This window comes from Scophthalmus maximus, chromosome 16 (genome assembly GCF_022379125.1).
Source record: "Scophthalmus maximus strain ysfricsl-2021 chromosome 16, ASM2237912v1, whole genome shotgun sequence".
Classification (NCBI taxonomy): domain Eukaryota; kingdom Metazoa; phylum Chordata; class Actinopteri; order Pleuronectiformes; family Scophthalmidae; genus Scophthalmus; species Scophthalmus maximus.
In genome coordinates this window covers 3,905,014-3,930,940 of record NC_061530.1, presented here as the reverse complement: position 1 = coordinate 3,930,940, position 25,927 = coordinate 3,905,014, and the positions used below count along the sequence as shown (strand labels likewise).

At 41.5% G+C, this 25,927-nt stretch overlaps 2 protein-coding genes across 5 annotated transcripts in view; both read left to right on the top strand.

Annotated features, from left to right (window-relative positions):
• The first annotated feature begins 4,346 nt into the window (after positions 1-4,346).
• bms1 (BMS1 ribosome biogenesis factor) lies at positions 4,347-18,368 on the top strand. 2 transcript variants are annotated; one of them, XR_007029850.1, is made up of 24 exons: positions 4,347-4,444; positions 4,761-4,934; positions 5,143-5,333; positions 6,639-6,718; positions 7,149-7,337; positions 7,488-7,630; positions 7,791-7,912; positions 8,397-8,590; positions 8,744-8,886; positions 9,205-9,794; positions 10,264-10,365; positions 11,018-11,172; positions 11,297-11,378; positions 11,496-11,575; positions 12,866-13,057; positions 13,162-13,350; positions 13,919-14,099; positions 14,565-14,623; positions 14,848-14,970; positions 15,241-15,388; positions 16,198-16,373; positions 17,239-17,400; positions 17,945-18,222; positions 18,255-18,368. XR_007029850.1 is itself a non-coding variant. In XM_035613330.2 (23 exons), exons 2-23 carry the CDS (start codon positions 4,762-4,764, stop codon positions 18,170-18,172), a joined length of 3,702 nt encoding a protein of 1,233 aa, XP_035469223.2. In that variant the 5' UTR covers positions 4,347-4,444; position 4,761; the 3' UTR covers positions 18,173-18,368. The 2 variants fall into 2 exon arrangements, 1 of the variants encoding a protein (XP_035469223.2); XM_035613330.2 differs by having other exon boundaries at positions 17,945-18,368.
• Positions 18,369-19,328: 960 nt separating this feature from the next.
• mtr (5-methyltetrahydrofolate-homocysteine methyltransferase) overlaps positions 19,329-25,927 on the top strand; it is a 33,710-nt gene continuing 27,111 nt past the window's right edge. The window contains exons 1-12 of one of the 3 annotated variants that reach the window (XM_035613009.2): positions 19,329-19,500; positions 21,144-21,355; positions 21,623-21,712; positions 21,927-21,996; positions 22,103-22,195; positions 23,082-23,188; positions 23,379-23,438; positions 23,683-23,777; positions 23,896-23,996; positions 25,001-25,062; positions 25,476-25,543; positions 25,639-25,718. In XM_035613009.2, coding sequence (XP_035468902.1) covers positions 19,458-19,500; positions 21,144-21,355; positions 21,623-21,712; positions 21,927-21,996; positions 22,103-22,195; positions 23,082-23,188; positions 23,379-23,438; positions 23,683-23,777; positions 23,896-23,996; positions 25,001-25,062; positions 25,476-25,543; positions 25,639-25,718 — 1,081 coding nt within the window. In that variant the 5' untranslated portion in view covers positions 19,329-19,457. Of the gene's footprint in view, positions 19,501-20,774; positions 20,833-21,143; positions 21,356-21,622; positions 21,713-21,926; positions 21,997-22,102; positions 22,196-23,081; positions 23,189-23,378; positions 23,439-23,682; positions 23,778-23,895; positions 23,997-25,000; positions 25,063-25,475; positions 25,544-25,638; positions 25,719-25,927 lie in introns of those variants that run through there. The other 2 variants (XM_035613011.2, XM_035613010.2) reach the window with 2 other exon arrangements.

Here is a 25,927-nt window from a genome sequence, read left to right as displayed (position 1 = left end):
CATTGGTTGGTTGTTTGGTTTGTGTATCCTAACGACCTCGGTGACACCCTGATTTTTTGATAGCACTACCAGCATATCAAAGTTTTCAGTTATCTAAATACCTCAAAATCTCCCATTTCCCACACCGTTTCAAAATAACACTGTTGGTTGCCAGAGAAATGCCTCAACCACCTTTTTTGGACTGGCATTCGATTTTGGTACGCTCATGCATCCACCAAAGATAATTCCCCTCAGGATGATTTTGAATAACTTTGGTAATCTAGCACCATCTAGCATACTTTGATTTATGACAAAATACCTGCAAAACTAACACAATTCCTTCCAGCCTCAGCTGTTGAGTGCTAGTTAGCAAATATTAATACCGACGCACTAAATCAGGATGATGAGCACAGTCATTTTTTAAATGACCTTGTAATTTACTTTATGAACTTAATCATTTCCTTTTTGCAGGTTAGAAAACAGAAACAAACTGACCCGAAAAAGATACAAAAGATGATGAATGCATGTCATTTTGTTGTTGTCCAGGGGCTGTGCAGGGAGTTTCCTTGACCATTTAATTGTGCTTCACCCACAGAGAGCGTTGCCATGTGCTGTAAGTGTTTATTGCTCAAATGGCAACAGCCAGACTTGGTCAGGTGGAAATATTGGCTATGGATTTGTTATGGTCTCATTCATCTCTCTCCTCTCCGTTTTCTCTCACTCTGTGATAACACCAGGTCATCTCTGCTAAATGACGGATCATTCCACCACAAACACCACCGCACTGAAAATTGACCAATTCATCAGCTCACTTTATTGGTGTGTGTCTGTGTGGGTGGGTGGCGGTGAAACTGTGGAAAACAGTTAACCCCCACCCACCAGTTATCTCAGTGCACTACGTAGCCTACACAGAAACCTGTACTGTTAATTGAATATTATTAAATATGAATATTACCATTAATGGGGGTGTATATAGATAGATAGATAGATAAATAGATAGATACTTTATTGATCCAAATCGGGGAAATTCCGGGAATAATTATATGTATTAGTCCTTGCAATTTTACTGTTATGTTCTAGCCTTTGCAGATGATTGACGTTAGTTTTGCACGCATCTTTATTGGTTTTGCTTTATTTTCTAATGTTTGATTGTAGTTTGTTTTGTGAATCTTTTGAACTGTCTTTGGGTTATGTAGTGTGCCATAGTTTTCTTCTGCCTAAGTGTTCATCCTACCAGACTGCAGGAGAAATGAGCTGGACAATAAACCTGATTGAGGAAATAATATTGACAGCTGATACAGTCAATCCCCAGTAGGGGGTCCCATCCACTCTTAAATGAAAATGCTATGGTTGCCTCAGGTCTTCTGTCCCGCCTACGACGTTGTGCTCAAGCAGGGACTATTTCACAGTGAGGGCAGGGTTTTGAGGGAAAACCTTACAAAATCTGAATTTGAAAGAAATAAAATAATGCTTTCAAAATTGCATTATAATGCCCTTCTTGAGTTTTCGCAGCATTTGTGACATCAACATATTCAGCTGTTACCAACTGTTTGATATCATAATCAGACTACGCTCTGTAATATGTAAACGAGAATATGAATGGAATATTCTATTGGCAACTCATAATCGAAATAGTGTCTCATTCAGAATAAAGTGGGATCCATGGATCCATGGAGTTCCACAAGGTTCAGTACTTTTCCCCTTATATATGATTCCGTAGGCAATATTATGAAGAAAAATATAAATTTCTAGCGTTATGCAGATGACCCCTGTCTGCTGACTATGCCCCTCTCCTAAGCCCTCTTTCCTGCTCTTGCCTGCCCTACATTTAAATAAGGGCGAACTGTTTGAACCCACCGTGACATCGCCCATTGCTCTGAAGCCTCGAGTTTAATATTTCGACCAGCACCATCTTGGTTGTTTGGAACCAGAAGTGAACCATATTTGGAGTCGCAGGGGACGGGCCTAACTGAGAGCTCTTCCACTGCACATCCACCTACACCTGCAATCATGCAACGATTGGACGGTAAAAGCTGTCACTCACACTGTTTCCAGGTCCCAATGCATACCATGCTTTATTGTCTATTTCCCCCTAAATGAGACCATCAATTACTAAATGAACATCATGCTGTATGGACGAAGACCTGGAACTAGAGATTGAGACCATAAACTCCACAGGAAAATGTTTACCGATGTTATCAGTGAGAAGTAGGGTAATATTTTCATAGACATATATATATATATACTATTCTATTCATTATGCAGTTCCTGTAATAGTTTTGTCCAAGAATAAGAAAACAACAACATGCCAACAACCATTTAAAGATGTTTGTGACAATTCTGATATAATTAAAATGAAAGCTCACTGCGATACAATACTGATGATCAGTACCTGATGCGCTGTTGGTGTTTTGGCACTGACCTAATGATCATCAATACAAAGGCTGACTGCCAGGTGTAGCAAACCAGATAATGATGAAAGCAGTGTGTGGGTGATTAGGAGGAAGGCGAAAATGAATTATCCTGAGGACAACAAGCACTTGATGTGCAAGAGAGGCAGTTCAAGGGCTTTGGAAACCAGGAGGGCAGCTCTTGTTACGGACTCTTCATCACAAGATGCCACAATGATGACGACAGTGACTGTAATTAGGGTGGTAAGATGTAAAGGGAAGGAGACAGAGGTTGGTCAAGCTTTGGCCTGTTTGCATCGAATGGCACAGCAATTTTTCTCTTGCACAATTGTTTTTAAATTCGTTTTGCTGTATCCTTTGTCACATTAGCAACATTTCGACTCTTTTGAGATCATTTAGCTGTGTTGCTAAAGCCTGCGCAGGGATTCAAACAGTCTGCTGGCACCATCAAGTGGTAGAAAATCTTAACTGCACCTCTGACCAGGAATCAATTTCTGAGCTTATAATGTCCATCCATCCACTGTACCACTTATGCTTTGAGAGTTTCTGCTGTCCAAGACCTGCAGGAATGAAATTATTAAATTCAAAGTAAATTTCCAGGCTAATTGATAACAGCCTGCTTCGTACTGGGGCAATAGGAAAAACATTACCATGGTCATTGTCATGGTTTACTGACTAATAGGCTTGCAGGAATTGAATTACTTTTGCAGGTATTTGTTTATAATCCAAAGTATGCTTGATGCCAGTTACAAAAAGTGACCTTGAGGGTTGGAGTTGGTTTTATGAAACAAATGTTTATATTTTTCTGATCAAAAGAAGTGTGGCACCACTGTAGCACAGGGGTGCCAGCGCTGATGGTTTAACATGACGCTTCCCTGAGTTGCAGTGAGGTGGTGCTGCAATATTTAATGAAGACATTTACGTCTATTTGATAATAAAAAAAAATGATATTCTCATCATATTCAACATACTGAATATGATGATGCATGAGTGCACACCACCCCAAAGAACAAAGAATCATTAGGCTTGCAGATCTGTGGTGGGACTGAAAGGTGTAGCATACCTTACTGTGGAGGAAGTAGAAGAAATTCATACAAAAAATTTACACAGAGATTCTATCTATTTCTATCCATGCAATTCACAATTGTTGACCCGATGTTCTCCTCATGTTCTTTCTGTAAAAATGAGGCCTCTTCTCAGTTATTTTACAGTTATTCTGTTGAATCTGACAACAGCGAAGCTGATCATTTGATAAAATGGCTGTCTTTCGGGCAAATATCACAGTCAAATCTCTTCAGTTTCTTCTTGTCGAAAGCTTCTGAACCTCAGGCATCGAGTATTTAAAAAACAGATACAAAAAATCTTTAAAGGAGACATATTATGCTCATATTCACTGTAAAACTGTACACTACATCTGTAATGATAAAATAAAATTCCTTGTCCAGTATTGACATAGTACAAAACTCTTTCTTTTTAAGTATCCGTATGGTACTCATATGGGACTTCTAATCATATTCTTGCGGGACGATATGAATAAAATGTCTTTTTATTATCTTTTTTTTTCTCCCCTTCCCTGACACTTTGTCTCCCCTCCATTGATGTTGTGATATCCAATTAACAATAAACACATCCCATATGCCAATTATTCATAACCATTAAAAACTTGAATTTAACGTTAACGTATTGTAAGGAAGAGGATGAGGGCCGCACGTGAAAACGGTATTTGAGTATTTTGAGTCTTTATTCTCAGAATTCTGACTTTAAACTGAGAAATTCTGACTTTAAGCATTTAAATCTCGCGTCGTAAAATCTTTCCTTTTGAATCCATTGTGGACCCAGGGTACATTTGCTGTACTTCAGTCCCGTGATATTGGCATACAAAAAAACACAAACAAAAAAAAAAAAAAAAAAACCCCCGCACTGCGCGGAACCTTAGAAATGTGTTTCCACTCGACCGTCGACCGCGTGGCACTGCTGTTCACTTCCGTGTTGGAGGTCGCGGTACACACGTGAGGAGAGAAACAACTGGCGGACTGCTGCCGGTTTGTGTGCAGGTAAGGTCGCCGCTGTTTTTTCTTCTTCTCTTTGTTCCCTGAACAAGTGGCGTGTGTGCTAGCTGGTGTTGTACAGACAGGGACATACTGACGGTCCACGCTGCACACACACACACACACACACACAACACACACACACACACAGGCCCCTCAGGGTCCCTCAGGGCTCCAGGCTCCCTACACGGACATGTAACATCAGCCACAAGGCACCGCGTTTTTCCCCCGAGTGGGTCTTGTCCAGATTTACTTGTGTCTATGTCCTTGTCGCGGCGCTGCTCGATGACGCGCACGTGCCCTCTTGTGTCCCGGTGCACAGGATGGACGGGAAGGAGAGGAAACAGAGGAAACACCAGCAGAAGCACAGCGGGCCGAAGGCGGACAAGAAGAAGCTCCGGAAGCAGGGAGGCTCGACGGAGGAAGATGGTCGGAAGCGCAACCCCAAGGCCTTCGCGGTTCAGTCCGCCGTCCGCATGGCCAAGACCTTCCACAGGTCAGTGCCGGCGTCGCCCGCTGTCCGCGCTGCAGCCGGGACACCCCGGGGGGGGGGACACTCGCGTAGAAGCCGCCGCCCTCCGGCTCGGCGTCGATCGGCCACACGCGGTTGACATCGCCGACTGACATCGAACTGCGGGTAAATCCACGCAGAGTCCACAAAGAGGTGGTGTGAACCGACTTCCCCTGTGTGTGTCCTCGTCTAGGGCACAGGACATAAAGGCCAAAAAACACCACATCCCCCTGGTGGACCGGACGCCCCTGGAACCCCCTCCGGTCGTGGTTGTCGTTGTCGGGCCCCCTAAGGTGGGAAAAAGCACCCTGATCCGCTGCCTGATCAAAAACTTCACCCGGCAGAAGCTGGGGGACATATGTGGACCCGTGACCATCGTCTCCGGTGAGTGCGGCCAAGGATTTCTCTGTTCCTGTATGTTACACAGGACCTTCACTAACACGTGTGGGAAAATCTCTGCAGCAGGCGTTCATGTTTGTACAAGTAGCAGTTTTGCAAGTTTGCCTTGGATAATCAATTAACTCATTTCCTTAGTATAAAGTACAATAAACCCACTCATTATAGTTTAATTTTGCATGAAATGACGTTGGAGTGCTCTATGGATTCATTTCATTTTACCCATTTATGTCGCTGTGCCACCCGAAAATTTCCCCTTGGATTTGAACTATTGTCAGCGCCTTTAACATCCAGGAGCCCGAAGCAGGTTTTGTAGTTATTGATATATCTGTAGACGGTTCACTCTTTATCACCATAGGAGCTTATGCCGCAGTGCACCTCTAACCTGCTCCGGAGCAGGTACAATTACAGATAACGGATCAAAACCTGTCAACAAACCAATCAGATCAGTGGAAAACTGGAGGTACAAAATAGTTTACAATAAAGTGAGAAATTATTAAGAGCAGTAGATATTTCCATTGATGAGTTGAACGCTTCACTGTTCTATACTTCCCATGTGTCCACTCAGCCTGGGACCCAGATGAATTCTGGGAGCTCATTTCATTTGCTCTGCCAAAATACAGTCTGGATCCCCTCCATTGGGAAGTGATTTCCCTCCGGCAGAAATCTTGCCAGATTTCAGATTATCTAATAATGGGTGGGGTTTATGCCACGACGCGGATGGAAGCGACTTTTGTAAACAACCAAGGCTGCTGCTGATGAACGAGCATTTGACTAAAAGTACCCGATATTTTCAAATTTCTCCCACAAAAACGGCAGCCCTCGTTCACAGACATTGGGGAATCATCATCACAGGCATCTCCTCCCTACACGCACCGGTCTGTTGACATTTTTTCGTAGCTCAACAGACGTCACATCCCAAAGTTGTAGGTCTATCTAATTGTGCGTCTGTTGGCAACACCTCTTGGAAATCGAAAATTAACCGAGCGGTCCCATAGTCAGGCTAAGCCAGGCAAATGGAGGGAGAGTTTATCACACTGAATAAATACATCACAACTATATTGCTTCATTACAATTCAACAAATATTCTTTGATTCTGACAGAACCAAACTATTAAGAACAGAAGCTTCAAGCTTCTGTTCATAGTAGTTTGTTCCCTCATCAGATAAAGGGACAAAAATACTCACTCTGTAATAAACCTAATGAAATTCCTGTGCTTATGTCTGTGCACCGTTGGTGCATTAGGTGTTTATACAGTATTTGGTAAGTGACTTCTTGTTATGTTTTCTATAGGAAAGAAGCGTCGCCTCACTTTCATGGAGTGTAACAATGACATAAACACTATGATTGACCTTGCAAAAGTAGCTGACCTGGTAAGTTGAACAACTACATTTAATGTATGTACTGTATATGACATAAACACATAAAAAAATATTGTACTTTGTAATATAATCAATAAAATTACTAGAATGGCTCTCATTAGAGCGCACGTCAGTCAAGGCCCAGCAGTATCCTGAAATCCAATTAAGCCAAATTAAACACACAAATAGATATCAGTCCCCTAAATATGCCAGATTTTTTTTTTCATCAAGATCCATGAATTATTCCTTGGGATATTGATGAAAATGTCAAAAAAATAAATCCTGGATCTGCCCCTTTGTCCGTATTTGGCCCTGAATTTAATGGGTACTTTCTTTGCCTGTGTCATCAAGTTTCGTTGAAATCTGTTTAGTACTTTTTGTTTTGTCTCTGCAACGACGAATAAAGCATCAGAAATCACGCTGACGGTTTCTCTCCCTCCAGGTGTTGATGTTGATCGATGCCAGCTTTGGCTTCGAGATGGAGACCTTTGAGTTTCTCAACATCTGTCAGGTACACGGATTTCCACGCATCATGGGTGTGCTGACGCATTTGGATTCGTTCAAGAACAACAAGACACTGAGGAAGACTAAGAAAAACCTCAAACATCGCTTCTGGACAGAGGTTTACCAGGTAAAACACAGCACGCTCACATCTTCACTGCTGAAAACATGCCCCACACGCTCACATATACAACCTGTTGCACTGAACCAACAACTTGTCGGCATCATAAAAGACGATCTTTACATGTGTGTGCATGTTCTGTGTGTTTGAACCCATCAGGGGGCCAAGCTGTTCTATCTGTCTGGTATGGTGTACGGTGAATATCAGATTCAGGAAGTGAAGAACCTGGGCCGCTTCATCTCCGTCATGAAGTTTCGTCCTCTGGTGTGGCAGACCTCCCATCCTTATGTATTGGTTGACCGGTGGGTGAGAGTGACACACTCCTGAGTCACATGAATTTACTGTCATTAAAATGATTCAAAAGTTGGCTTCAGTTAGGCTGTACTATGGTTGACGCTTTTACTTTGTACCTTTTACCGTTTTACTATTTTATTCTCAATGCATCTTTCTGCATTGACACAGTATGGAAGACTTGACTGACCCGGAGAGAGTGAGAACGGAGCCCAAGTGCGACCGGACTGTGTCACTCTACGGCTACCTGAGAGGGACAAATTTGAAAAACAAAGGCCAGGTCCATGTCCCAGGTACAAAAGCATAGTGCTACTTACTTTTCCTTCTATTCAAAGACATTTGTTTCTCGTGTAGTAGATATCTGGAGTTGTGTGGTCTCGTTTTTGTCCCTAAGAAACGGTGTAATTACATTTTTTTTCTGCCGCTCACCACTGTGTTAAAAGGGCAACTGCTCCTTAAAAGTAATAGATGGAGACATATTATGCTCATATTCAGGTTCATAACTTTAATTAGGGTCATAACTTGAAAAGGTTTACATGCTCTAATGTTCAGTAAACACATCAGTTACCTCATACGGTCCATTCCTGCAACTCTTCTTTCCTGCCTCTGCCTGAAACAGAAGCAGTGTTTTCTGTCAGGGAGAGCAAACCTTTTGCATACACTGCATAACACACTAGAGGAAAGGACAAAACAGAAAAAGCATAATATGTCTCCTGTTAGCTAGTTTCCTTTGACAAACCTGTGAAAGATAAATTGAATATGATGTATCCTCTGCAGGTGTCGGAGACTTTCAGGTGGCGGACGTTAACTTCCTGCCCGACCCATGCCCGCTTCCAGACGCCCAGAAGAAGCGAGCGCTCAACGAGAAGGAGCGTTTGCTCTACGCACCCATGGCTGGGGTCGGGGGCGTCGTCTATGACAAGGATGCTGTGTACATCGACCTTCCTGCCAACCATGTCAATCAGCAGCAGGTGTGTGTGTGCTCTGCATATGAACGATCTGAGGTTTTGTTGCAGAAACCTGACAGCCTGTAGTTTGTGGCAATTTTCACTGATCTGAAATCAGATTTCAAATCAAATTTTGTTGCGCCTGGTGTGAAGTGTATCCTACTGTGTCTGGTGCAGGAGGAGGTACGGCCCACCACAGAGCTCGTCCAGTCTCTCATCGACACACACGCCACCCTGGATGTCAAGATGGCTGCCAGCAAAGTGACTCTGTTCAGCGGCTCCGCCACCCTGGACCCAGCAGACATCGACCAGCAGACCGGGTGAGACGCCACACAGCTCCACTCTCTCTTTCTCTCTCTCTCTCTCTGACACTGGAGATGTGTGTGTGCGCGCGTGAGTGTGTGTAAATTATGCTATTGATTTAAAAAATTCTACAGTGTTTATCTTTTGTTTGTCATTTAATAATCCACACTTGTGCTTTCATCTTCTGAAAAAAAAACGTATCTTAATATAGTCTGTCACATTTTTATATTCATGTGTAGCAAGTTAGATGAGCACAAAACGAACTGGCGAATGAACAATTGTTATTGTGTAAACCTGCCAGTTCCTAAATGTTCTAGTTATGTTTTTTGTGTTAGAGAAAAGGAGGGTCCCCGTGAGAAGCTGGTCTGGGACCCCAACACCCAGAGAGAGAGGAGGGTGGTGGTCTTCTCTGAGGAGGGCCGAGAGGAGGAGGAGGAAGAGGAGGAGGAGGATGATGATGATGATGATGATGATGATGTCGATGATGTCAGCGGTTCCAGTGATGGTGAAGACAGTGACCAGGAGGAGGAGGAAAAGGACGAAGATGAGGATGAAGACGAGGATAACCTTTCCACTTTTCTCAAAGAGGCAAGAGCCAAATCTGAGCGGACAGAAAAGAACGGAAAAGGCAGCCCGCCACCAGTGAAGAAGCAGAAACTCGAGGAGAAAGGAGAGGTGCCAGTGTTCGCCGACAGTGATGATGACCTGGAGAGGAGTCAGGAGGAGAGTGAAGAAAAGGGGGATGCAGGGAGAGCAGGAGACTCTGGACACTGTTCCGAGGAGGATGAGGAAGCGAGTGACGATGACGATGAAGATGACAATGACGAAGAGTCTGACGACGAATCGGTGGAAGAGGAGGATGGTGCAGCTGAAGCTGCAGCGGAGGAACAAATGAGGAGTGAGAGTGAGGGCGAGGAAGAGCAGGGTAAATACATTGACGCATCTATTTATTTTCTAAATCAATCCAGTAGTGAAATCTGTCCAGCATTTAAAACCTATAAGAAACGATGGATATGGATGTTCAAGGTCCAGATCTGACTCAAACTGCAAATCAACAGGAACAGAACAAGTTTTGCTCACATGAAACAATATAATTTCTTGTGTTTGAGATGTTGTAGAGAGAACAAGCTAAAGTGTTTTTTTATTAACACAAAAAAACACTATGGATAACTTGACAAGAACAAAATGTAAATGCAAGATGTGTTGATGTGTGAGTTAGTAAGCTACACAAAAACGTCTTCTCAAATATCAGCTCAGGCAACAGCTGTAAGAACATTTGCTGGAGCTGCTGGTTTGCAGGAGGGTTGATTAGGGCAGATATATTCAAAACTATGAATGCCTTTGCAGTTTTCGTTTCCTGATCTGAAGTTTTTTTTCTCCTGTTTCATCCTCAGGGGCTCTGAGGTGGAAGGATTGTCTGCAGCAGAAAGCATCCGAAGCGTTTCTCCGGCAACAAGCAGCTGCCCCCAATCTGAGAAAACTTGTCTACGGCTCAGGTATTTACTTACCCCTCCATTTTTTTCACAGGGTTCATTCTGGGACATGGGTGTATATATTTATACACATACATATTTATATTGAATATGAATATATGAAATATGTTTTAAAAGGGTACAAATCTGAGAAAGTATTGAAAGAGGAGACGGCAAAGTTAAAGGTAGTGTTAAGTGCTTATGTCAGGGTAGGGTAATGACAGGCATCATCTTTATGAGCATTATGTCCCTAGTAATAATTTTTACAAAAAGTATATATTCAGTTTCTTTATGTTGCAGTCATGTTTCTAACCAACATACAAATGTATGTGTGTCTAACTGATCAGCCGCAGCAGAATCTATGCTTGAATTTGTATTTATTATATTTTTATTATATTTTTTTCATAATTTAATGATAGATGTGAATAATGTTTGTAATCTCAGTTAATTAGGTACACCATGGGAAGGGTGTTTTGCCCACCCTGTTTTTGTCAATGAGGAAGAGGGAGGTTGAATAACAAACGCCTATGAATGATGTAATACAGTTCAACAGCAGCACCAATTGCAGCCAAGATTACACAGTTGATCTGTTATCATTGACTTGAGTAAGGGGTACCTAATAAACTGCCTCTTGATGCAGCTTTACTTTGTGATGTCAACTGACCTCTTTTTTCAGTTGCAGAAGCAGGGGATTCTGGGGAAGATGAGGAGGAGGAGTTGGGGGGCCTGTTTCGAGTCAGTCGCCCTCAGAAGAGCAAAAAGTTCACGGCTAACTCGTTGGACTGCTCTCGTTTCGACCCTGAAACGTCCCACAACTGGGATGGGGAGGAGGTAGTGTGACTGTTAGAAAGCTGTCTCTCTCCTGTCTACGTGTACTGTTCATATGCAAACAAATGCAAAAAAAAAAAGCTGTTGAAATAACACTTGAGACCTGTTTTTTTTTTTCTTTTTTCAGATGTTGAACTCCATCAGGGACTGCTTTGTAACCGGGAAGTGGGAGGAAGGGCAAGATGCAGCCACACTTCTGAAGGAGGATGGTAAGAAGCGGAGTTGAGGAGGAGGACCAGCACCATCTTTTTTGTTTCTGACTGTTGAAGCACACAAACCGTTGGGTGTCAGAAAAAAATGTCAACATATTATTTTGCTTTATTCAGAGGAGCTGTATGGCGACTTTGAGGATTTGGAAACTGGAGAAGTCCACAAGGGCCAAAAGGAGCAGCAGGATGACGCTGAGGTACTTCCTGTTTCCTATGATTATCTGACATCAAGATCCTTTACCACTCACTGAAACATGATGTGGTTATGTTAATTTTGATGCCAGCATCACAGCGACTGTTGCGTTAAAATAGAAAGACAAACTGTTCCAGTGTTCATGTCAAATAAAGTCTGTCCCATTTTAATTCAGTCAGGTCCATAAGTATGTGGACAGTGACACATTTATTTTTATTTTTTGGGGGGTGGGGGCTGATTTGCCTCTGTACACCACCACAATGGATTTGAAATTAAGCAGTCAAGATGTTATTGAAGTGTAGACTTTCAGGTTAAATTCAAGGGATTTAATGAAAGTATTGCATTAACCTTTTAGGAATTACAGCTGTTTTTACACACAGTCCCTCCATTTTCATAGGCTCACGTAATATGACTGACTACAATTGACTTGTTGTTCCTTGACAAAAAAAGCAAAGGTCTGGAGTTGATTCCAAGTGTTGAACTCTGAATCATTTGGTCGCTGTTCAATGGATTTCAATATATGTTCTGAAGACGTGTTGATGCAAGTGAAGGAGGCCATCATTAGGCTGAAAAAACTAAATAGAAAAATTAATCGGAGAGAGAGCAAAAACATGTGGCCAAATTGTACATTCTTTAAAAGAAGGAATCCACTGGCAAGATCAGCAACACCAAATGGCTTGGAAGACCACGGAAGACAACTAAACTGGATACATGTGGGATACAAGATTAACTTGTACCAGAATGATGGGAAGAGAAAAGTATGGAGCAGGAAAGTGAGAAACTCAGAATTTGCTGATATCCATGGGCTCCAGGTTTAAGTATTAAAAACAATCCTCATGCATAATAATGTTCTTGACTGCTTGATTTCAAATCCATTGTGGTGAGGTTCAGAGAAATAATTAAAAACTGTCTCTGTCCAATGCAAGTTCTGGTGCATTGAACTTAATAAAATTAAGTTTTTTCAGTACTGCCTCGCTGCAGAACAATCGTTTGCACCTACAATGGCCTTATATTGTAAATGCTGTTCAGGTTGCTCCAGGAGAATGACGGCTCTGCTTTTTATTGAACTCAATCAGTCCATATAAAACACTGCACTGAATCCCACATAGAAATTATTTCACTTACTATTTTACACGGTACCCTGATCATATCTGAAACATACGATCTTCAAGTAGCTGCAATTTTCCAGATGAAGAAATGTCTTAAAATGTTTCAAACTAATCCTTTTTCATACCAACACCTTCAGTTTCCTCAGTTCGATAACATCTTGTCTTGTGCACCTTGTGACCAACAGAACAGTGAGGAGGAGGAGGAGGATAACGATGAAGCTGAGGAGAGTCTGGTGAAGGTGGATGACGATGAGCTCCAGAAGAACAAGCGTATGGAGAAGAAACGCAGACTGAAGGAGCGATTTGATGCAGAATATGACGACGGAGACGCAACTTACTTTGATGATCTGAAGGAGGAGATGCAGAAACAGGCTGAGGTATCATGACGTACAACACACTGCGGTCTAATGTTTTGTCAGTTACTGTTGTTACGCGGTTTATCATTTACCTTGTGTTTGTGGGTTTTATCTTAACGCCGCAGCTGAACAGAGCAGAGTTTGAGGATGTGGACGACGAAATCAGAGTGCAGTACGAAGGCTTCCGGCCAGGAATGTACGTCAGATTAGAAATCTCCTCTCTCCCCTGTGAATTTGTTAACAACTTCGATCCCCACTACCCTATCATCCTCGGAGGTCTGGGCTCCAGTGAAGGCAACATAGGGTACCTGCAGGTATGTGCAATGGTTTCATGCCTCAAATAAGCTTCTGCTGAATGTCAGAATTCATTTTTACACCAAACGACTACCTTGAATTTTTCGCTCTACTACTTTAGTTAAAATAGCCTTGATCTCTTTGTGGCAGTTATGCACAGGGTCGACAATTACAGCTATACCACCTCTGAATGAGGTCTGAGCAATCCGATCTCAAATGCATCCTCAATGCATATTGGGTGTGTTCACATCTAAACTTAGAGCTGTCCACTTATGATCAGAACACTCAGGATGGAACAGGGTACTGTGAGCTTTAAAGATGTTAGTAGATGGAGGTAGCAAAAGCATTGTTTGATTCCCACATGCACCAACAGCTTTTTTCGTAACAATAGTACTACTCGATGTGAACAAAACTTTTGTCAGATTTTAGTATCAGTGAGTATGAGTATAATCGTTAGGAATAATGCAAAAAGTCCTCACAGCTTTTCTTCATATTTTATTTAAATAGTGAGGACATATCTGAAGGTGTGTGTGTGTGTGTGTGTCTCTTTCTCTCCCCCCCCCCCCCCCCCCCCCCCCCCCCTCTCAGGTGCGGCTAAAGAAACACCGTTGGTATGAGCGCATCCTTAAGACACGGGACCCCCTCATCATGTCCTTAGGCTGGAGGCGCTTCCAGACCATTCCCCTCTACCACATCGAGGATCACAACGGGCGCCACCGCCTGCTCAAATACACACCGGAGCACATGCACTGTGGAGCCTCCATCTGGGGTGAGATACAGTTAACGCTCTGGTGACAGCTGGTGTACAGCGATGACTGAGATTCTCATCTTTCTGAACATTAATTTGATCATGCATTTCTTTCCCGAATGACATGCATGCAGATTTTTTATAACTCGCTGATCTTCTTGATAATGTCAGGTTAATACTTTCTCATATTTAGTCTTCAACTTTAACCATTATTCTACATTACAGACATGCACAGCACAACATCCCAGCAAATCAGATGGGGTTACTGGGCTCATACACATGCATGGTTCGAGTCATTTATGTATAGTAACTTTATTTTATTAAATCCAATTTAAGACCTGTTCATTAGAAGTGGCTTTGTAGAATAATTGTGAATCATTTCTGACTCTATAATTAGTTTTTGTTGAAGTATTAGTTGAAGTAGTCCTGTTTAAAACATATCTATTTTGATATTAACCATTATTTTCCCCTCTTGTCTCATTGAAGGTCCTATCACACCACAGGGTACCGGCTTCCTGGCTCTGCAGTCAGTGGCAGGAACTAAAGTAAGTTACTGTAGCTTAAGTCGTCAGGGTCAGTCAAATGATACACGTCAAGAAACTGAGAATAACTCAGTTACTGTTGTTAATATCAGAATGTTAATTTTTCATTTGGCTAAAATGAAAAACAAAATATAAATTATTGTCAAGGTTCAATTGATAATTTTTTATTATTATTTAGTATATTTAGTGTTATTTATTTACTTTGAATTCCTGTTTCCTCTCCGCAGGCTAATTTCCGTATCGCAGCCACAGGAGTCATCCTGGACCTGGATAAATCAGTGACCGTAGTGAAGAAGCTCAAACTCATCGGCCATCCCTACAAAATCTTTAAGAACACGTGTTTCATCAAGGTTAGGATCCTGCATGTACTCTGCAGCTCATAATGTTGTCAGGCTTTTGGTAAAAAATAAACAGTTTTGAAGAATAAAAGATGTTGAAATTGTCTGTGATAAGACCAAAATCATTTGCCCCAGAAACATTCCGTAAGCTTTGATGAGCTGAAGTGACTCTGGGTTATCTTAATTTTTTTTTCTGCTGTTTATGGGATTGTCAGTGTTTCACCTACCATTGAATACAACTACTAACAAGAACCTTTACTGACCTCTCCTCTCTGTTCACAGGGCATGTTCAACACAGTGCTGGAGGTAGCAAAATTTGAAGGGGCTTCTGTGCGGACAGTGTCAGGGGTCAGAGGTCAGATCAAGAAGGCTCTGTCTACCCCATTAGGAGCTTACAGAGCCACATTTGAGGACCGTCTGCTCATGAGTGGTGAGTGCCTGTTTGACTTAAGTAGTGATGATATTCTTAACTTTATTTTAAATTAGTGATCCTACAGTTTTCAAATACACCAAATCTGTCCGGCTGAATTTTGGGGAAGTGAAAAAGATAATAAAGACAGTTGCTAAAACATTAAAAAAAAAATAAAACTGAAGAGTCAGTGTGAACATTAAATACACTAAAACTAATATGCAGAAATGTATATTTTCCCCTTGATCCCTCACTCAGTGAACCACACTACAGGTTAGACAGCTGACTTTATCATGGGGGGGAAGAACTAAACGGTTGTGTTTGGTAAATCGGATCTTTTCTTCTGTTTTTCTTCTTCAGGTTATTCAAACTAATTAAAAAGAAAAAAAAAAGAATAATTAAACGTTTTTATTATTGTAAATTATGCTCATTATACAGCATCATTCTGTACATTTTTATCTGTGCATAAACACTGACCTCTGACCTCTCTCACTGATAAGTATTGCCAATTTGTCTTCTTCTGGGGTGGTTTGTAGAAATGGGAAACAATCCCATGGTGAAGGCAATCATGTCACAACAACAGAACACAATCTGTTAAATAAGGGTTTAGTTATGTTGAATGACAGACGTTGGAGCGTGTTTGTAGACATGAGTGTACAGTTTATAAATTGGTGATTATGCTAATTCACCATGTCATGAACCCAGCCTTATAAAGGGCAAGAGGAGTTGTACAAATTGTCTTTATTCTGTGGTCATGATGCGATGGCTGAATAAGTAATTAAGACAATTATGTAATGGTTTGTAATGATGTGTCTGACTGTGTTGTGCAGACATCGTGTTCCTGCGCTCCTGGTTTCCAGTGACTGTTCCTCAGCTCTACAACCCCGTCACCTCTCTGCTGTTGCCGGTCGGTGCGAAGGACGGCTGGGCGGGCATGAGGACTCTGGGGCAGCTCAAATATGACCTGGGCATCCGCAACAAACCCAACACCGACTCTCTGTACAAGGTAGATTCAGTCTGATGGATCTGTAATCAGCTGATGTGATGAAGGAAAGAGTCATTTATTTACTTTGTGCTACAGCCCCAGCTTTTCCATTGTGAGGATAGGTTGTTTTATACAACAGTAAACTGAAAACCTTTTGCTTTTGGTTTTGAACAGCCGGGTGGAACGGTGGTTAGCACTGTTGCCTCACAGCAAGACTGCAGACCCAGACCTTTCTGTGTGGAGTTTGCATGTTCTCCCTGTGCCTGCGTGGGTTTTCTCTGGGTACTCCGGTTTCCTCCCACAGTCCAAAGAAATGCAAATTAGGTTAACTGGTGACTCTAAATTGACCGTAGGTGTGAATGGTTGATTGTCTCACATTACATTAATTTAGCTGACGCTTTTGTCCAAAGTCACTGACAACAAGTTAATTCAGCAATGAAGATATTACCCACCAAGTGCAAGAATCAAGAGAGTACATAAAGATTTATCAAATGTATGTCAGCCTTGTGATAGACTGGCATCTTGTCCAGGGTGTGTCCCCCACTTCATTCCCCCAATGTCGACTGACGCTCAAAGGATAAGCGGTATAGCTGATGGACAGTTGGACTAAAACCAGATGTTTGTTACTTAAGACATTTTTTACAATGTTGTGTTATTTTATTATCAAAACCATGAATTGAAACAAAAAATCAGTAGTTGCAGGTATGTTCCCTGAGACAGCTTTCACTGTGTATTTGTCTCGTGTGTATTGAAAGCTTGCTGGCATGACGGTAAAACCCATGGCTGAAATGTCTTGCAGTCACAACACAGGCCCACGGTATACTTCACTAAACAGTAACACTAAACCCTGACTTGACCTGCTAATATTTGTCCTTTCTCCCCTCAGCCGGTTGTCCGAGGCCAAAGGCACTTCAACCGCCTCCACATCCCCAAGGAGCTCCAGAAGGCCCTGCCGTTCAAAAGCAAACCCAAACAGCAGCAGCCCAAAGGAAAGACGCCCAGAGACATGCAGCGTCCAAGTGTGATCAGAGAGCCCAGCGAGAGGAAGGTATGTCAAACCTGACCCAGCAGCTCAGGAATTACCCTCAGCCTGCTGCCGTGTATTCAGCTGTAATGAAACACTGATCCTACTATTCAGACAAATGGTGAACTAAATGTTGTCATGACTGAATTGAAGACTATAAATTTATGAAATGGCATGACATAATTAACAAACAAAAAAATTGGCGGAGAAGGTAAATTAGATAATGGACACATTGGACAATGAACAGGCAGTAATATTAAGTGATGTAAATGTATATGTAATGCACGACTTATCGACAAAATGTTTTCGTTTTTACAGTGATGTTGTACTGTGATTTAAAAAGACATAACAATATATTTTCAATACATTACATTCAGTATGTATGTAATAAGTGCATTCAACCGTGAAGATATTAATATCAGATACACATGCATATGAAAAAAAATAATGGCCATAATGATGAAAATGGCCTATGGCTTGTTGTGCGCTCCTTTAACAACCAGACCTCCTTTTACCACTCGTAACACGCGACTTCAGAAGTGTTGTATTTCCTGTCTCGGACCTTTAGGTGGCGGCCCTGCTCCAAGCTCTGACCACAGTTCACAACCACAAGAAGAAGAAGGCCCACACGATGCAGCACACCAAACACAAGGAGTTCTTGCAACAGAAGGAGAAACAGGAGGTGGCCAAGCTGAAGAGACAGAAAGAGGCACGGAAAAAACTGTACCGAGTCATGGGCCAGAAAGACCAGAAGAAGCAGAGGTCCAGTCTGAAGGGGGCGCCACAGGACGACTGACCCTGTGCATCAGGACTAATGAGGCACACCTCTATCTGCTCCTGGGACTCTTAGGATCTTTTTGATAACTTTGGCAGATTCATTTTTAGAATATTTGTGTTTGTGTATTGAAATGAAACTTAGCGAGAAATAAAAATGTACGTGACATTTTGATATTATTTTAATAAAACATATTAATAATAACCAAAAAATGTGACCCCAGTCCAGAAGCTAGAAGTTTTCCTCTCTATCTGCTAAATAAGATAAAAAAAATTACCTTCCCATTTTCAGACATTGTCATTGAATTTGTCGATGGTGGACATATTAAAGACTACAGAATTTAGGTAAGTGCCGCCACAGGTTTTTTACTTGTACAGTACATGTTTGATTCGTCACATAGGGTTGGAGGGAAACACAAAGCTGAGGTGTGTCACTATCCTCCCTATGTCACAAAGATGTTATCAGATATATCACTAATCAGAGATAATCTCTGAACAGTCAAAATCCTATTTACAAAAAAATATATATACATTTTGAAATGCATTTAAGAGTTACAGTATTGCATCTCAATACTCGGGGGGGGGGGGGGGGGGGGGGGGTGTAATGACAATAACCAGTCGAAACACTGCCAATTAGTCATGTAGTCAGAGGAATGTTAAGTTTTATGTTACTAATATAAGAACATAGTCATTTCAATATCAGAGTTTTGACTTTTTGCATCATGTAGTTAGTAGTTAGTTTATTCAAATACAATAAAAAGAGGTGTGTCTTATTTGACCAGTTCAGTAATACAATTTGACTCTGGTTTGGAGTCACTGGGTCACATGACATGGAAGCTATTGAAAGAAAATCATAATTCTTCCATATTAATATTCATATGAGATAGAGGCAGCACTCAAATACAATCAAAGAAGGTGTCTTATTAGTCCAGTTCAGTAATGCAATTTGACGCTGGTTCAAGCATATTTAAATGTTCTTGTCTGAGACATTAAATGTTTTAATTGTAAGGTCTATGCATTGCAACATATGCATTCACCTGCTCTCGGCTATGTGAAGATATCACCATCAAAGCTTTTAAGGGAGAAAAAAAATAATCAAATTAACATATTAGACATATTAACCTCGTGGTGACGCTTTTATTGTGATGGTCCCAAAACGGAAGTGTAGGTGTCGCCACTGCCGGACCAAAAAAAAAAAAAAAAAAAGGCAACACCTCCGAGAAAATAAGTGCTGAGTTGTGAAAGTTTTGAATTCCAGGATTAACAGCTCGATCTTCGGACGGACCGCAGGGTTCTTTTTCAACAACATGGGTCCGACCAACGTCCTCCACGAGTTCGCCTCTGAAGCGGGTAAATACACGCCGCTCTGCCGACGGCTGCAGTTAGCATGTAGCCTTCTCCCCCCAGGTGTCAACTCGGACAGCCTTCTGTCGGCACGTCGTCGTAGCACGTGTGTGTGTGTGTGTGTGTGTAGGACGTGTGTCTGTTTGGTCAACGTGACGTATAGTTAGTCGCTTTAGACAAAGTCGTCTGCTAACTGAACGGAACGGAACGGAACGTCGTGTCGCCAGATGTCAACCTAGTTGAACTGCTGTGGGAGCTTTTGGACGGACTGTGTTATCGAACACCATATCAGGCAGTGTGTTGTGTAAAAACAATGTCCATCCTCCAGTGGAGTCCACACACACACACACACACACACACACACACACACACACACACACACACACACACACACACTAATTATCCAAATGACATCATTCCCTCAAATTTATTAAATGTATTTAAAAAAAAACAACACACATCTTAAAATGTATTTGCCCTGCGCACTGGCATAACTGGAAGCATGTTACTGTGTGTGTGTGTGTGTGTGTGTGTTTGTGTGTGTGTGTGGGGCAACACTTAGTTTTTGGGAGTTTATAGATAATTCACTTTTGGAGGGGATCGGTCACTCTAAAGCAGTTATCTGACAAGTGATGTCATGAAGAAAGTCACCATGCAGTTAAAACATTATGTCATGCATAATTCAAAATGGCGGTTTTTTTCCAGGTATCTCTGTATCCTATAGGACTATAGACACAACCCAAATCGTATATAGATCAATAAATCCTTTGTGATCATATGGACAGAATAATGGCGTAATGACATCACTGTAAAGTGAGACAATTACATCATCATAATAATAATAATAATACATTTCATTTATAGAGCACTTTTCATTGCTAAAAATCTCATATAGTGTAGCATTATCTTTTGCAACCAATAAGATTAGAGACACAATCTACCTTTTATTTAGATTAACAAATCATTCGTCATCATATTTTATAAATGATTTCATGTTAGTATCATTATAAAATGTCATTATTACTGTAGTGAGTGAGTCCAATACTTAAATCACTACTGGTTGTTGATTGAGCTTTGTTCAGACGTCTGCAGAAACAGTTTGCCTCTCCAAATCAGCAGCACCTCTGATTGCTGGCATGAACTTAACTTTCCTCCGACCAGCCCCGGCCTCCAACATTAGGAGGAGTGTACACTGGAAAATACAAATCACACATAGTATATGGCTCCTACAATTGCCATATCATAAATATTTGCATTGCAGGATTGGGGCATATACAGTGTGCAGGGTATGCATCCCCTCTCTGACGCTGTTCATTCATAAAATGAAGAATCCATCATGTTGAGTACATTTTTTTTCTTGTGTGATGATTGATGTTTAAATGTGATCAATACAGTGATTCAATGTGAATTCAAAAGGACAGTTAATGATATTATTCCTGCCATGTTTCCCTCAGTTGTTCTTTAAATATATGACACAGGTTATATTTGTCAATATGAGTGACACAATTTAAAACAACATAGTGAGTCATTCCAATTGAAAATGGTGATTGGGGATGTTAATTTTTTGGGGGAATTTTTTTTTTGTTAAAGTTTGGTTTAAAAAAAAAGGAAAATTATCCCTTATAATAAATGTCTGTATTTCTTTCTAGGATGTGGATGCCCATTGGAGTCCGAGCTACGAACCATTCTGCAGCAAAGGATTATGGTCCTGGATGGCGGGATGGGAACCATGATCCAGCAGCATAAACTTGAAGAGGAAGATTTCAGGGGAGACGAGCTTAAAGACCACCCGCTTCCACTGAAGGGCAACAACGACCTTCTCAGTATCACACAGCCTGATATCATTTGCAAAATACACAGGGTACTTAGTTCACCCAGACTACATCTTCTCACTCAGCTTTAGTGGTGTCAGCCATGCAGTAAATTTCACTTTTTATAATTATTTTATAATTTCTGTCTTTTGAGCCATCAGCCCGCTAAAAGCCAACATGTCTGGTTACAGACCTCACTGTGAACCAATGTGTACAGAAAGAATCATCCACAGTAACAGTGGCATGGTTTCTTTTGGTGGTCCGAGTATTATTTGAGGCTGCATTTGTGTAACGTGTGCTCTCCTCTGTGTATGAAGGAGTACCTGCGGGCCGGTGCAGATATCATAGAGACGAACACATTCAGCAGCACTTCCATCGCTCAGGCAGACTATGGACTGGAACACATGGTATGATGTGCAAATATGATGCTGGAGCTGCATGGACAATCGCAGTTGTGTGGTTGAAGAAATAAAATTCAAGTTCACAGAATGAGAACTACACCCATCGCTACAAACATCTGTACACTCTTGACCTAGTTCTGTGTCCTTATTTCATTCGGCACTTCACTTATCTTCTATAACATGTAAACCTCTGTCGTGTCTTTGTGCAATTGTGGTGCAGGCTTATCGGCTCAACAAGGTGTCGGCGGGCCTGGCGAGGAGGGCTGCCGACGATGTCACCAAACAAACGGGTAAAGCTACATTTTCATCGGTAATGAATAGATAAATACACAGTAACTGACTCCTGCGTAATTCTTTGTACGTGCAGCTACAACTGTCATCTCTATGTGTTGTCAGGTTGTAAACGCTATGTGGCCGGGGCAGTGGGTCCCACTAATAAAACCCTGTCTGTATCACCGTCTGTGGAGAGACCAGACTTCAGGAACATCAGTAAGATGACTTACAGACTTTTTTGTTGTCTTTGTGCTTTTTCAAGGTCTTGGAAAAACATTTCAATTATTATTATTAATTATTATATCATTATATAGAACAACATGAGTCAACGAAGGGTCTGTCATGTCCTATCATTAAAAATAATAATGGGCGATGAATACCAGCTAGCTGCTGCACAGATTGACAATGTACATGAAGTCGCCACAGCTCTGCCCCTGGATGGTTTGGCAAAATAGACAAACACCTGGTTACATGAACGCACTCGTCCCGTGTGTATTATAACGGCAACCACGTGTAAGGGATGCTGTACAGGAAATGCTCCCACAATGACAGTGACGTCGCTGGTGAACAATATTCATTGGTTGGGGAATATTGAAAGGGTTATTTTTCTATCTATGAATGAGATATTTGAGAGAAAAAGTTTGGCGAGCGCACAGAAGCAGCCTGAGCGAGAGGAGGACTCAAGCTGCAGCACAGGTTATTTGTGCAGCAACGGTGTATCGGAGGGCAGAGAAAATCTCCACGTGAGCTGGGGCTCTTTGAGGGAGAGGGCAGGGTGTTGAGTGAAAGCTTTATAAAATCTGAACATTGAATGAAGAAATAATGCTCTCAAAATGAAAGATAGGAAAGAAACATAAATGGCCTGCTGAATGATACCAACAAGCAAATGAATATCATGGGAATGCAATGTACAGTATGTCAGTATATTGTACACTGTGTGTGTGTGTGTGTGTGTGTGTGTGTGTGTGTGTGTGTGTGTGTGTGTGTGTGTGTGTGTGTGTGTGTGTGTGTGTGTGTGTGTGTGTGTGTGTGTGTGTGTGTGTGTGTGTGTGTGTGTGTGTGTGTGTGTGTGTGTGTGTGTGTGTGTGTCTTTCTTCCCCAGCATTTGATGAGTTGGTAGAAGCCTACACAGAGCAGGTCAGAGGTTTACTAGATGGAGGAGCCGACATTCTTCTTGTTGAAACCGTCTTCGACACTGCCAATGCTAAGGTAGCTGCATATAGCTGGTCTTAATGTGTTTATTAATTAATTCAAGTTGTGTAAGATCAATTGTCCAAGCTCATTGAAAGTGATATAATCCAATATATTGTTAAACAGTTAAGCGGTTCAAAACTGCGCAGTAATGCAAGAGGGGTCAGGTGGTATTTTTGTGTCTAACGGTTCATTTTTTCTTCGACAGGCGGCCTTGTTCGCCATCGACCTGCTGTTTGAAAAGAGCTATGAAAGAAAACCTATATTTGTATGTTTTTTCCATCATTATATCCGAAAACCACCTTTTGCTTAATGTTATTGATTTACATATGGATTAAAAAGTATTTATAATCAAGTGTCTGAATCATGTCACATAAAAAGGAGAATGTAAAAAAAAGATGGATATTTGGTCACTATCTCGGCTCTCCCAGGGCTAACAATCCCTTCTTTGGGGTTTAGTTGAGCTCATATTTATATATTTATGCTGCCCTCTTGTCCCACTCATGATCTAGATCTCAGGGACTATAGTTGACCGGAGTGGACGCACTCTTTCTGGTCAGACAGGAGAGGCCTTTGTCGTGAGTGTGTCCCACGCTAAACCACTATGGTGAGTTCCCACCTCACAGCTAACTACACTATGTTGATTTGTTAGAGTCTTTGTTTAGTCTATGATTACACAGCTGTGTTCCTTCTGAATCTTAGTTGTGTCCCTCTCTGTGTTTCAGTATCGGTCTCAACTGTGCCTTGGGAGCAACAGAGATGAGACCATTCATTGAGGCAATTGGAAAAAGCACAACGGCTTTCATTATCTGCTATCCCAACGCAGGTAACCCACACTCCTGCATGTCTGCAACAAAGTACAGGTCGGATCCAGTTTATGGTTAAATGTCATCACAGAGCACACAGGTCTTAAAGCCACATCTTACATTCATACGTTTGGTCTTCTCTGCTCAAAAAACATGTTGGGACGACTGATTACAGTGTAGTGTGAGGTACGGAGGCTGGAGTGTGCCACCACAGTCATTTTAAAAGGCTCTTGTTCATTTAATAATGTAATCAGGTAAAAACTAATAGAAATCACACATTAATCAACTAAAAAATGCTTTTCTCTGGGTTGAATGTAATTTTTTTGTGTCCATGCCAGCAAAAATTGTGTAATGTTTTCCATTCTCTTCAACACTATTTTTTTGGAACACTCTGAGGAATTCTTTCAAATTTTCCACAAAGGTTAACTTGAACTTGAGGATGAACTGACTTTGTGATGAAAGGTCACTGTGACCACATAAATGTCTAATGTTGATGACAACTCTATACCTTTTTACTCTACTCCACGTATATCTTTTTAGTCTAGACTGACATGAATGTAACCTGCAACAAGGTCACAATTCTAGTTTTATGTATCAATTTATTAATTCACTATTGATTCAACACTTCATGAGTCTATACTAATCATTCCAGTCGCACACTCCAGGCTCCATACAAAGCTGCACTGGCTTCAATATAGTACACATATTAACACCTTTTCAAATTAAGGGAGTGATTTACTGTAAATGTCCATGTATTCAGTACAGGACCATTTTGAACCCTTCAGACATTATGCTGGGCGGCAGGATGTTAGGAACAGTTGTCAATATAATGCAGCACCGTGTTCCTGTCCAACACAATCTACAGCCTCCAAAGCACTTCACTGTCCTGCTTCAGTTGAAATGATTCTGCTGATGTTTGTAGCAGCTGCAGCTCACAGACCTTTGGCCTAATGGAAGTTGCATCATTTGTCGGACCATCCAGGATGATGTAACAATGTCGTGGCCCCTGTGTGTTTTGTGTTAGGTCTTCCCAACACATTTGGAGGATATGATGAAACTCCAGAAGTAACAGCCTCCAGTTTAAAGGTTCTGTTTTGTTATTCTACATTATTAATGATTGTTAGGATATTTTCATGATGATCACATTGAGGAACATTTCATTTTGAAGGGCGTGATGTGGCTTTTTTGTCTCCAACAATGTCCATTAATACAGCGAGGAGATGCACTGCTCGAGTATCTTGCCTCATAATTTCGAAACAAACGTGTGAAGGTGTAGCATTGTCGTGTTCGACGTCTTAGATGCAGCTGCATTTTTGCAAATATTTCACCAATTTTACAGCAAAAGGTGAAAATCTGAGACTTTCTCAGTAGCCTTCCAAACTGTGCCCCTGTTCTCTCTGCCCAAGCTTCCTGTCACCCTGTGATATCATACCTAAATGCACAAAAACAGGCTGCCTCATCGGCTGCAGCTAAGTATTTGTGTTCACTTCTGTCCACAGGATTTTGCTAGAGGTGGACTAGTGAATATTGTGGGAGGCTGCTGTGGGACCACTCCAGAACACATTAGGTCTCTGTCATGTTTCTGACAAGTACATAAGTCCATTTTTGTTTTATGTTTCATGTGATTTTGAAAATTTGAAACTACGCCCCCCTCTCCTGCAGAGCGATATCTGAAGCTGTTCGACACTGCCAGCCAAGAGCTCCTGCTGCTGACATTTATCAAGACTACTTGCTGCTTGCGGGTATGAAAACCATCTGTTACCATCTCTGAAGTCTGCAGCCAAACCTTGTACAAAGAGAGTTGCCATTCCGTGTTAACAACATTTTCAGTGACACTTTCCTGTTTTACCTATTCAATTCAATTCTATTCAATTTTATTTGTATAGCGCCATATCACAACATACATTGTCTCAAGGCACTTAGTGAGGTCAATATTACAGTATTACAGGGA